We start from the raw sequence: 13,573 nt of genomic DNA, 5'->3' as shown, positions 1-13,573 counted from the left end.
CTGGAAGAGGAGAGAAAAGTCATCATCCTCCAGGAAATACTTGTTCTAGAAGGGTCCTCGATTTCCAGAATATGACATTCACCTGCCAGAACTTTGCTTAATTGGCTAATTGACGGTACTAGAAAGGTGCACAAAAGTTGCCCAGTCCTGCCACTCATCACGTGGGCAGAGATCTGAAACCGTGATGCAACTGAGAGATTAATATATATTTTAACACTTATTTATCTATGCAATAATAGCACGTAGATAAGCTGTAGTAAAAGTGGAAGGAGCCAGTTTAGTGGGTGTCACCTGCTCCAGAACATGAGCATGGGCAGCAGGAACCTTCTCCACACCACAACACACTGGAACCACCTTAAACTCAAGCAATTTGCAGCACAGGTTCAGTGAAAACACAGTTAAGCTGTGCTGTTCCCACCAGCAGTGACTGGGCTTAACATCCCACACAGCTCACTTCGTGACTGAGGAAAAACATTCATGTTGCTGAAATAAATATATATATATAAATATATAAACCCTCGAGAACAACAGCCTGAATCACCATCAACAAAAGCAGTTGCTCCCAAAACATCCAGGGAGCTTCCACCACTCCAACCTGCGTCCAGGATATTATTCCAGACTGTGGGCATCATGTTCAAAAGGACTATTGAGTGCAAGGCTTAGTTTCACATCCTTTCTTAAAGAATTGGTTTTATTTATTTTAAAGTTCCAACTCTTGCAATGGGCGTTGTCATGAGGAATAAGACTCATCTCTCAAGGCCCTCAAAAAAGAGAAATAATTTGTTCAAAATATCCGAAAGTAAATGTGTATGTCTAATTTATTCCCAAAACAAAAAGAAAGGGGAGTCTCCATGGAGCAAAATGTCCAAATCGTGCTTGGGGAGAGCTTGCATGGGAATGGTTCTCTTCAGAGCACCACAAAATGTGAACAGAGAAGAAAGATCAGAGCCAGTGGAACCACAATGTACACACATGAGGTGGAGGGAACAGAGAGACAAGGCTATTTTCAACAGGAAAAGCAGCACAGGGAGGAGAAGCAATATCGGGAAGGGAAGAGAAAACAAGGAGAGAGTCAATGGTTCTTGATCTTGGAGAGAGACAAAGGTGGTCACAGCCCCTGGGTGCTGTAAAAGACCCCAAACCCATGAACTGACTGATGTTCAACAGAGGATCCCATCCTTTTCAAATGAGGCTTCAAAAAAGAGACTTCACGGCGCAAAAGCACATCCGCCTCCTTAGGAATGGCATTGGAATGTCACAGCCCACCTTCCACAGAGAGGGATTTACACCTGGGATTTACACCTGGGATCGTTCCATGGGCTCCATGAGAGCAGACACATGATCTGGACAGTCACAGATAACCTGCCTTCTGTCCACAGATTATAAACTGATATTTATAGTTCTGATTCTCCCTTCCCCCCAAAATAAGCTGTATTTTGACTTTAAATGGGCAAGGCACAACCACCCCCTAAAATAGCAGGTAATAAGGGTTTGTTTTACAGAGCTGGCTCCTAACAAGGTCCTGCTGGAAGTGCCCTTCCTTTGGGCATCTGTGGTATTTGACAGAGAAGAAAACAACCTCCCCCTCTGCCCATTGTGGCATCTGCCCACGTTGTGGCCTCCTGACAGCACAGGACTGGCTCCAATCCACTTCCTGACCATCCGGTTCTTAATGATTTGGCTGCAGGAATCCTGCTGAGCTCCATGTGCAAATGTGCAATAGGTCATGGACTCGGAATTGGGGCCTGGCCCAATCCTGCTATTCCAGAAACATTTTTAGAAAGACAATATGCATCGCAGAGCCCGGCCAGTGGTCACACTTCATTCCTGTGACAGCCAAGACCTTTTCAAATGCAACCCAGTAATCCACAGTAGCATTCAAACGAGTGAGGGGTTACAGAGAGGGATGTGTTGCTGCTTAGAGCGCTCAGCTGGGCCGGCCTGGTTAAGGGCTGTCACGCTCTTGTGTGCCAAAGTGTCTGGCCAAGTCCACAAGAAATCCCACAATGTCAGACAAGAGTGTACAGAACACGTTTCAACACCGAGAAGGGGGGAAAAAAATCCAGCCCTCGCCTGCACGGTCCCTCATGAAAAGTCACATTTCACTGCCTGTCCAGAAGCGAGAGCTGAGTTCATGTGAAACAAAGCTCCTCCACCTGATTTCACACCCAGATCATCAGCAGAAATTGCTGAGATCCTCAGAGAAGGGCTGCACACTGCAGCCATTCATCAGCTCAGGCTTTTCTCAACCCTTCCACCCCCTCCTCGAAGCATTTGCATCTGCTCCACCTGGAGAAGGAAACGCCCACCATTGTACAGGAGATGGGAAAGCGAGGAACCAACGGGAATTGGCTCAGCTGGCGGACAATCTCCTGGATTTAGAGCTGATTGAACAGGACAGGGTCAGGAAATTCAGGAAAGGAACCTGGAGACAAGGCTGTTCTGGTCAGGAGCCACCTCTCTCCAAAGCTCTGTGGGAGAGCTGGCATTGCTGCCAGGGCATCCACATGGGGCCGGTAGACAGGGCACAGCACGTGTTGGAAAACCAGATCCTGATGGATTGGCAGCTGATGGATGGAGTCAGGAATAAGCATGTGGGTTTAGGCACTTGAATCACAGCAGCCAGCCAGGGTTGACCTCACTGAGGCAAACATTTTAAACACCTACACTTGAGGAACACTTCTGAACTCCCATCTGACTCAGCAGAGCCAGAGCAGGGAGAGGATCCTGCAGCGAGGCAGCACCTGCTCCACTGAACAGCTCTCCAGGCTCCCACCAAGCGTCCTCACCACATCTCTGCTCTCTAACGAGAGCCTGGGGACCCAGCTCACACAGAGGCACCTCAGTTCAGCCACTTCAACCTGTGAGAATCCCACCCTCTGGGGTGAACTCAGGTGTCCAAATAACACCACTTCAAACAGTGCTGCCGAAAAACATCGCTCTTCACCACCAGCTGCCCCTCCGGGGGTCTCTGAGAGGGTATCAGTGTGCATATTTAGGCAGATGAACCTATTCTCCTCATCTGGGCTCCAACAAAGCCCCTAATGAATCACAACCTGGTTTTTCCTGACTCACTTCTAGCTCCTTGTTAAGCTGGGACAGCTTTGGTGTCATGCCCTGGTGGCCCAAAGCATAAAAGGTTCCCATTGTCCCCGTCCTCATGAATGCCCCGGTTCATGAAATCCAGCGCGCGGGTTTTCATATGGCCACTGGGTGAGCGTGGGGCATCCCAACCGCCCCATAAACCCGCTCCTGGAAGGACTGGGGAATGACTCAAGAATGTTACGAGGCAGCAGGAGTGAAAATCCTAGAAAAACCTCCTGCCCAGCAGCCTCCCCTGCTGCTGTCAGTCACGACGCGGCTCCCGCAGGCGACGCCTGACGGGGAACCGCTGCCCACGGGCCCCAAACCACCCACGAGCCAGAAGGAGTCTTGGCAAAGCCCTCCCGCTTCTCGTCTCGCTCCCCAGCTTCCACAGAGACCTTCCCTCCTCTTGTTGCAAGCTCCTGTCACAGGCACTTAAATCCACCTCGTTTCTTCAGGAAGCAGAGCAGGGCTGATCCAAGTCAGCAGGTTGCTTGGAGCAGCGCTGGAGAAAGCTTTCCTGGCTGGGCCCTGGGACAAATGAGGAGATGTCTAGAGCATGCTTTCAAACCTGGAGGGGCTTCCAGGACAGAATAAAACGGCTTTTATTACCCAAAAAGTCCTGGGGAGATGAGGCAGAATAAGATTTTATTATAAACTTATAATTTTGTGTTGAAGGTACCTCATAATAAGGTAGCTCCTGCTTTCTTTTCATGGCATATCGTGGCTCAGAGCCAGGTTTACTTCCATCCTACACAGACCTGAATCTCTCCTGAACACAAGGCATCACCACTGAATACTCATTTCATCCACACCAAGGCAATGGCCACCTGGAATGCCTCTGTTTTCTCATAGATGCGAGGCAGAATGAATTAAATTAAATCCAAAGCACAAAATATTTCATGCTCCCTCTGGTCCAAACTCCACAGCTACCACACAGCAGCAGAGTTGTAACTCAGGAGTAGAAGAAATAAGGAGTATCCTTTGAGTTATATGCTGTAAAGAGCTTCCACCATGGCAACAAAGCCAAACAAAGACAACTAGCGGGTCAGGGATAGCATCACACACGGAAATTATGTCCTCCCTCTCTCCTCTGAACAACCACCTGGTCTGGTAGCCTCGAACAGAGTAGTCTGGGAGGGGAACGAAGCTTTTTGAGCTAATTAGCCTGACTTAGGAACACACATTCCCATCGATCTCGCTGTGAGAACACCAAACACCGAGGAAAACAAAGCGAGGCAGAACCATCTTTCCTGGCGTTTGCTGCTCCGAGGAAATTAGATAGGGCTGCTGGACTGGCTGCCCAAATGGCTTTACAAGAGCCATGGGGAGAAGGGATCACAGCAGAGCATTGCTATGCAACATGTAATCCTCCCTCCCAACAATGGTTTCGCTGCGAAGCTCAGACTAAGTGCCCCCGTAATGATCAGTCTCAGACATGCTGCAACACACAATTTCTCAGTGTTTTAGCCGAGGACAGATTCCCATTCATTCCCAGCTGGGTCACGGGGCCCCGGCCGTGGTTTTCAGACAACGCTCTCGTCTGGGCAGCAGCAGTGGGAATTCCTGGGTTATGGCTCCGCTGTCGTCACGGCCGGGCTGCGGCTCCCAGGCTTCCGACCATTCGCTATGGTTTGGGGCAGAGGAGGGAGCGTTGAGCCACCAACACCCACCCCCCCCCCCGGAGCCAGCTCATCCAGGGAAAAGCCTGCCCCTGCTTCAGAAAGGGCTTTGGGATGCTCCTCCACGAATTAAACCCTTCCCATCCCCTCCTCACAGATCCCTCTCCGATTTAAACAGGCTTAGTCATTCCCTCAGCCCGAGCGTTACTGTTTGTTTGGACAGCGGCCACGGTCCCCACACAACCAGGAGACCAGACTTGTCCCTTAGCACTGGCCAATGCCTTTGGTTGGATTAGAAATTTTCCCTTCTTTTCCTTCTATCTTGTTAAAAAAAAAAAAAACAGCTTCTGAGCCCGTTCTCAACTTGGTTTTTTTCAGGACAATTTTCCCTCTCCACCACCCTTCCTTCTTCAAAAATACAGGCACTCATATTTTAGGGACATATGTATTAAAATACAAACATTTAAGCACAGACAACACAACCCTACTTAAAACTGAGAATCTTAGAAGTGTTTTTCCCCCCCTTTAGTATTCCTAATGTGCTTCACATCCACATAAACAATTAACTGGAAACACTTATGGACAACAGCAAGCAATGTTTTCCAGAGTTTTGATTTCCAGGCCTTAGAAAGACTTTGGCAGAGCCAGTGTCAGCCTGCAAAGAGGGAAAAATCCAGAAAGCATTCCATGGGCATTCCTACCTGTCATAACCTGCAGCAGTTAATACCAGTGGTGGCCCTGAAAACCGATCTGTACATCGAGCCCAGGGCTCGTCTCAGGACGTTATCTTCTAGGTTTGGTTTGTACCTTGGTAAACATGTGATGGGATTTCTCCACTGCAAACACAACCCTAAAGAAGCTGCCTAAAGGATGCATTATGTCTCTTTTTTTTTTTTTCCATGCAGCAACTGTCTTAAGCTCACATATTCGTCCCAAAAATAGCAATTATTACGCATCTCGAGGGTGCAGGAAAAAAAAAAACCACCGGTATTAACATTTAAATTTGCCTGTTAGACAAACTCTGGAATTCGACTGGAATCATGTTTACTGGGAGGAACTGGATGGGACTGGATGGTCAGTGCTTGTAAACACAGTCTCTGCAACAGGAGACCAGGGTGCAAGGCTGTGCTTTTGCTACGCCTGTGTGTGACCTTTAGTGAGTCACTTAATCTTTCGGGGTCTCAATTTCCCCACCCTGTAAAACGGAGATGCAGAAATGAAGAGGGTGCTGGGCTCTGATAACCTGTTATGTGATAGCTCATGAAGTTCCTCAGACAGATGATAGCTGGGCAAACATCTCCCTGATATGGAGAGTCCGTCTCCAGCACGCTCAGCCCCTCCAGAGAGATCCCAGCCAGCACTGCCGGGGCGGGGAAAAGCCATTCCTTGCACGGAATTCCAAAATAAGCAAGTCAACAGCAAGGAAAAGTCCATGCACCTCTCACCATCCTCTCCAGAGCATCCCATATGGTTCAAGGTATAAGGTGTTTCGGGCATAATGTGTCTCAGGATGGGTCTGGACCCAAATCCTACAGCAAGGTAGACAAGGATCATGGCAGGGGGTTGGAATGAGATGATCCTTAAAGTCTTTCCCAACCCAAACCACTCGACTATTCCATGATCCTTCAGAAACACAGACCAAAACATCCTGTGCAAAACCAACCAAGCCTCATGAAGGGAACCAGTTTCAAAGCAAGATATTTCCTAAAGAGAGACCTTTTTTGGGGGGGAAAGACTTTTTTGCTCTCCATTTCACTGCTTAAAGGGAGACCTTTTTTGGGGAAAAGCCTTTGTTTTGTTCCCTGTTTCTGCCCTCCCATAGTTCTGCCCTCTACACTTGTGGCTCTCACGGGTCCTGAAGGTAAAGGGTTGTGTCCCTCCTTCTGGAGGGATAAAGGAAAAAGGGAATGAGAACAGGATAATTTTTTTTCCTTGGGTAACAGCAGCCCCCTTTAATAGTGCCCCTTGGATCTGTAAGACATGCTTGACCAGACATACCTCTGGAAGAGGTCAGCACTCCTGGGATTAAGAAACTTAGCAACGCTCCAGAGAGGGAGTTGGAAAGTCATGTTTAATGATACTTTGCTGAGAAACTGGGCAAATTTAATTAAAACATCACTTACTCAAGCCCAGTGGAACTAATTGAGTGCTCTAATATTCCGACTTTTCATTAATGGGTTACAAAAGAGGGCTGCACTTGTGTGTACAAGGGGGAGGAAGGGGGGGGGAGGATATAGAGAGAAGATGAGAGGTTTAGCAAGGCTGCCTGGGCTTCTTTTAATATAACTAAGAAACTTCACTGCTGGCAATGGGGCTTTAATACAGTTGGCTTCTCTCACCACCACCACCCCCTCGACACACACAACCATCTCCCCCCCAACACACACCCTCTCCACCCAGGACCCCTCAGAAAGAATGGCTGGATGAGAAAGAGTAGATTTGGCAAAGGAAGGGAAATTGCTTTTTTAATAAGTGGTCTATTCAGAGCTCCTACTTTTCAATAAAGAGGAGGTTGGAGAAGTCCTGGTCTAATTACCTCATCCTCACACCAGACAAGCTCGCCCTTTCATTAACCACTGAGCTCATATCATATAACGTGGTGAGCCACCACGGGCACAACATGTTCAGTGATTAGTTCATTGGTGGCAGCAGAATTACAGACAGCCCATCAAAGTTGTAAAAAAAAATAAAAAGCAGAAGTAAAATCATAATTAAATGAGAACTTCCACCAAGAGACACTAAAACTAGGCTGGATGAGATAATGTCACCCTTCAGAAACACACGGATTGTTTGCTGGGGTGACACCATGGAGAAACTGCTCTGTTGAGCAGAAGGTTGGTTGCCAAATTACTCAGTTAAGCACAGGTCCTTTTTTTTTTTTTTTTTCTGCTGGGTCTCAAGGGACTATTTGTATGTTTTGCCACGGTTGGGAGTGATTAGATGGGAAAAATGACATGGGAGAGACCACCAATGGATATTCCTCCACTCCCTTGGCGAACACACACACACACAACGATCCACAGGCTCTCAGTGCTCCAGTTCAAAATTGTTCAGCTCCAAAATGGCCCAAATCAAGGCTATCTGCACTCCTGTATTGCCTTTGATCAAATCCATACGAGTTACTGTTCAAACAGCCAAACTGGGTTAGTTCAAAGTGCTTTCAGGCTGTTGTAGTCGCCGGGTTAGCAAATCCCGCTCGAATGGTTGGAATGGCAGGAGTTATGGATGGGCAGCTCCTTTTGGAGACAGACAAGTGGAGAAAACATGCTGAGAATTGTATTTAACCCACCACCTTCCTCAAGGAAAATATGAGTAAGTTCAGCAAGGAAAACGTGGTGGTACCTGGTGAACAACCTCATCCTCCAACACTGCACTCGCAGTGGGACCAGGAGGAAAGACACGGGTGGAACCTGATATTAATCTACACCCAAGTGTAGATTAATCTACACCCAATCCACCAACCACACCAAGAGGGTCAATGCTCAGGCTTCAAACTGGTTTCAATTTTGGAATCTGAGGGAAGCACTGCAAGTTTTGAACTTGCAGTTACAAAACGAGTTTTGAGTCGTCATTTCTGATCATCTTAATGACACCAGATTGTGCCAGTGGTTTAGGTCCACGTATCCTGACTCTACCAGATCCATGTTCTCCTGATCCTGAAGTGTCATCCTCCTAAAAACTTCCTTCCCAATGTGAAATGCATTTGTTCTGTGCCTGGTTTCATGGTGCTGGTGTGGGATCTGGTGCTTGGCTTGTCCTTCAACCAGAGCATGGTCCAATTATTCCAGCAGCACAAACAGAGGAATCATTTCATCTGCTGCTGCCAACAGGCAAGGAAAGCTGTCAGGCAGCAACACCAACTCGACTGACACGTTGTGGGTGGACAAAAATAGGAACAGTGAGTGGATCACTGACCTGCAGCAAAGGTCTTTGACTTGGATTGCCAGGAGAGCTCTGAGTGTCTGGACAACCGTCACAACTGTTACTCAGCTGTTTAGCTGCAGATATTACACTGAGAAACCACTGCCAATGACCAGAGCCCGACTGTGCCAAAAAAAGGGGAGGCAGAGGATGCTGGAGAGTCCTGCATCTTCCCCTGGGAACTAACTCGCAGTGGGACCAAGAAAGGGAAGGAAGAAAGGGAAGATTCAAGCCCTCCAACTCATTCTTGGAGTTTGTTTAGCTCCAAGTGACATAGTGTAGAGCACAGGTGGTAGGTAAGGACACCTGACCTAATTCCAAGACTGGTCTCAGCCACATGGGCGTCCTGACTGCAGCTGCTGGGGTTGGGAACACTGGGAGTTGGGTCAAATCCATTGGGCAAGATTTTTAGCCCCACCACTATTGGTAGATATTCATGGAATTACAGGAACATGCCAATGGCACCTAAAGCCACGGTTTTGATGAGACTGTATTATCTGCCAGGAGAGCCAGGACATCTCACAGCAACATCCAGCATGAAATCACAGCCTCCATGGACCACCCTCCACTGTCAATCCCATCTGCCGCACAGTCAACTCCAAAGAGATGGGACAGGTCCTCAAGAACAACCAACCACAAGGACTAAAACGAACTTCCATCATCTTGCAAAGCCTGTTTCACACGTCAAAGAGCTGCAACAGGAGTTCACAGACACTGAGCCCCTTAATCCAGAGCAGAAAAGCTGTCAGCCAGAACCAGACAGCAGCTAAATCCAGGATGTTTCTAATCCTGATCTCGGCACTGTCCAGGAGCACCTGGTGGTGGGGAGAGGGGCAGACTTTCTGCTGGCCAGCCCTCGCTGGTGGCATTCCCCGATGGCCCAACTCTGTCGCGAGGAATGACATTTTCTACATACGCACGGGAACAACTGAGCTGGGGTGGCCATTCCTAGAATGCACAACTGGCTGGGGCTGCATTTGCCTGGGAAACTGGAGACCCAGGTCCCCCATCCCAGCCCCAAGCCCGCATCCAATCACACAGACAATAACAAGGCTCGAAGGCTATTTCTGGCCTTACAGTATGTCCCCCTCGGAGGTTGGTGCAGTGAAACCCTGATCCTGAGCACCTGTGCTGGCCAATCTGAGGGATTTTCGTGTTTGGGCAACTCTAGGTGCAGCCAAGCAGATCATGGGAGAAGGTGGAAAGCCCCTTCCTCTCCCCTTCCCCTTGCTGGGATGACCCAGCAATTGTAGACACTTTGTCCTTTACATCAGTCGTAGAATACCCTGAGTTGGAAGGGACCCACAAGGATCACTGAGTCCAAATCCTGGCCCTGCACAGGACAACCCCAAAAATCACACCATGTGCTCAAGAGTATTGTCCAAGTGTTTCCTGAACTCTGGCAGTCCTGCAGGGGGGCCCCTGGGCAGGAGGGTAAAGCCTCGTGGGAAGAGCAAGGTGTAGAGGGCAGGAAGTCCTCCAGTAGAGAGGATAAGGATGGGAAAGGAAAAAGGCATTTGACACCCAAGCACTGTCACCTGCAAACACATCAGCTCTGGGTGACATGGAAGGTTTCTGCCAGAAAACAAAGCTGAAGGGTCTGAGGTCAGTCAGAAATTCATCTGTCCACCCTGGTCCCCTGCCAGGTTCTCCAGTCAGTGTTAAAGAAACCTGGTCATGGAGATGCTCTATTGTCCATGTTCTACTGAACTGCTCAAGAAAAGTGTCCCCCAACCTGTGTTGCAGCAGCATAAATCCCTTCCTCTGTGTCCTACCTCACGTAAGCCTGAAGAACCTGCCTTTCCATCCCTTTGTAGAGTAAGCCCTGTCTTCCTTGTGGAAAACCAGTAACCCTTATCCCCACCTCCTACTTCCTAGACCTGGCCAGTCCCATTCCTTCCCCTCTGCTCCCTCTCCATCATTTCTCACAACCCTCAAAGCACAGCGACAAAACGAGGGCACAGTCCCACGAGCGAGACCTCACCCTTCCAGAAGAAGGATCCCTCCACGCATTTTGCATCCCACACTCCTGCTCCCACACCCCGAAGGCAGCCCCTTTACCGCTCCCCCCCGCCCCCTCCAGACCCCGAGCGGCCTCCAACGCACCTTCATGCCCACCAGGTTGTTGTGGAAGTCCACCCGGGCTCGCAGGTCCTTGTTGGGCTTCCTCCCCAGGAACTCCTTGACGAACTTGTTGCTGTACTTGAGGTTGTCCCCGCAGCCCCCCCACTGCCAGGCCTCCCTGTTCTCCAGGTCGGGCGCCTCGTCGCAGGTGCAGCGCTCCATGCGGCCCGCGCTGCACGCCTTGGCCATGGCGTGGGTCAGCCCCGCCGAGGAGATGGCGTACAGGAAGGCTGTCTCCTTGAAACCTGCAGCGGGGAGGAGGGAGAGGCTTTAGTTGGGGCTGGGGGAAAGGTTAGAGAAAGGGAAAAAAAAAAAAAAGCAGTAGGACGCTGAGGGAAAACTTGTGGTGAGAAGAGCTTGAGTTGTGTCACGGAATCGCGGGGTGGGACCGCAGCGGGGCATCTGGGCCCACCTCCCTGCTCGAGGAGGGTCATCCCACAGCACGTGGCGCAGGATTGTGTCCAGATGGCTCTGGAATGTCTCCAGTGAGGGAGGCTCCACGCCCTCTCTGGACGACCTCTTCCAGTGCTCGGTCACCGCACAGGAAAGAAGTTCTTCCTCATGTCCAGGTGGAACGTCCTGGGCATCACTTTGGAGATGATCTTTAAGGTCCCTTCCAACCCAAACCATTCTGGGATTCTATGAGTCTGTGAAAGGTGTTTTTTTAAGGACAGCACTTGGTTCTGGATTTCTGCAGTTTTGACTCACTCAGAGCTCCCATCCCATCAAATGATATCATCCTTTTCCATGCACTGAGGAAGGAGGAAATTCAGCCCATGAAGTCTGTTCTCAGCCTGTGAGGCATCAGTTTCTGCCCATTGCCTCTTGTCCTGTTGCTTGGCACCACTGAGAAGAGCCTGGTCCATCCTGTGACACCCTCAAAGCACGTCAAGCTCTACGTGCATCACTGACGGTGAAGAGGACACAGAGGGGGCAAGGAATGTGTGGAGGTGGCAAAAGCCAGGATTAAAGGATGTGAATAAAGTCTCTGTGGTTGTCACTCTGTGCACAATCTGTGCCTGGAAACAGAGCTGAGCAGGAGTTGTACCACCCTGGGAGTGTCCAAGGCCAGGCTGGACAGGGCTTGGAGCAACCTGGGATAGTGGAAAGTGTCCCTGCCCTCAGAAGGGAGTTGGAGTGAGATGCTCTTTAAGGTCCCCTCAAAGCCAAACCACTCCATGATTCCATGAAGGGTTGGACAGGCCATGGAGGTATCATGGGACAGCAAATGCTGCTACCAAGGGGACACCAAAGGGCAGGAACCCATCACAGATTCCAGTGTGATATCTGGAGCAGGAACCATGAGTGCTCCTTGTTCTTCCCTTTCTCCCTGAAAAAAAGTCATTGGGTCCTATTCCAGTCCAACAGAATTACCAGAAGGCACCTGAGGGCTGGGACCCCAACACAGCACCTCACTTGAGTGCCTCAAAAAGCAGTTTACACCTCAAACCTTCCCTGTACAACCCCCTTCTTTACACCTCCACACTCACCTGCAGGGATGTGACAGCATCCACTCCCCTCACCAGTTTAAGTGACACTCAGAGAGCCCCAGGATTTCAATCCAAATCGCAAAAGCCAGAAATAAAAAGCAAACATGGCAGTATTTATAGCTGCCCATTCTCCGGCCATGGAAGCCGTAAACGACTGCATATTTGAGATGCAATTCCAGTCCAGCTTTGGATGGGGCTCAAGAAATCCCCCACTCAAAAATAACACAAGTGGCTGGTGCCAGTAGTGGATATATCTGTGAGCTGGTGTGTCAACCGAGGACATGCAGAGACACTGCCAGGTCGTTTTTGGAACTGTTCCTTGAGGGGTCCATGATAGTCCAAGCTCATGGGGCACTTCCTGGCCCATTCCCAGAGCCTGCCTTCCCAAAACACTCCCAGGTGCACAAGGACTGATGAAAATCCAGCCCAGGGGACTGAGGTTTGGTCCTCCCAAGGGTTCTGACTCAAACCAGACTGTGGTAGGAATTATCCAACCCTTCTACTGCTCACCTGGAAAAGAGGAGTAGGAACCTTTTCCTCACTTGAAGGAAAGTTAAAATAAAAAAGGCTCGACTCCACACTCACTGAGGACATTTTAAGGACTAGTCAGGGCTGGGAAGCCAAATTCAGAGTTTTTCCATCTGTTTTCCCCCCGAAGTTAGACCACATCCTCTGACACCACAGAAACATCTCCAGCATTGCAAACACTCTCATTGGAACTGCTGGGAGAATCCTTTACTTTAATTCACACACCAAAACCTCATGGATTCTGAACTCCTCTGGGTAGCAAATGCCTTCTAAGCAGCTTTCACCCTTTGTAGGGTATTTTTTCTAGGTTACACCCTAGGTCAGCCTGCTCACATGCCTGCCAGAGGGATGCCACTACTAAAGACAGATGTTCCCAAGTCTCTGTCCTCCTGGACTGTAGAATTGGCTTCTTGCCACTGTGCTACAAAATGAAGAGTTCCCAGTGTGCTGAGAGAGTCCTGAATGGAAAAGGGTGTGTGAATTCTCCTCTGAAGGTCTGAGACACTGCAATCATGACATACTTTGGGTTAAAAGGGACCTTTAAGTCCATCTTGCTCTAATCCCTGTGCCACAGGCAGGGACATCTTTCTCCAGACCAGGCTGCTCCAAACACCATCCAACCCGGCCTTGGGCACTTAAGCCCCAGCAAACTGCCTGGATGTGGTTTGGTTTTATTAGCCCAGATGCACAACCTGCCTGAAGAGCTCCTGACTGGAAGCACTGGATTCCCAGTGGGTGTGAAAACTCCCCTGTGCCACCACAACAGAAATCCAGGAGAAACGGTTCACCTGCCAGGTTCTCCCC

The 13,573-nt window shown here is 49.5% G+C and overlaps 1 protein-coding gene across 1 annotated transcript in view; it reads right to left on the bottom strand.

Moving 5' to 3' along the window:
- LOC127462229 (protein Wnt-9a) overlaps positions 1-13,573 on the bottom strand; it is a 62,353-nt gene that overhangs the window by 7,271 nt on the left and 41,509 nt on the right. The window contains exon 3 of the mRNA XM_051770682.1: positions 10,734-10,996. Coding sequence (XP_051626642.1) covers positions 10,734-10,996 — 263 coding nt within the window. The remainder of the gene's footprint in view (positions 1-10,733; positions 10,997-13,573) is intronic.

Source organism: Manacus candei, unplaced genomic scaffold, assembly GCF_025592945.1.
Source record: "Manacus candei isolate 608988 ecotype Guabito, Panama unplaced genomic scaffold, ASM2559294v1 h1tg000122l, whole genome shotgun sequence".
Classification (NCBI taxonomy): domain Eukaryota; kingdom Metazoa; phylum Chordata; class Aves; order Passeriformes; family Pipridae; genus Manacus; species Manacus candei.
The sequence above is the reverse complement of the archived record's forward strand: the minus strand, read 5'-3'. Positions and strand labels throughout refer to the sequence as shown.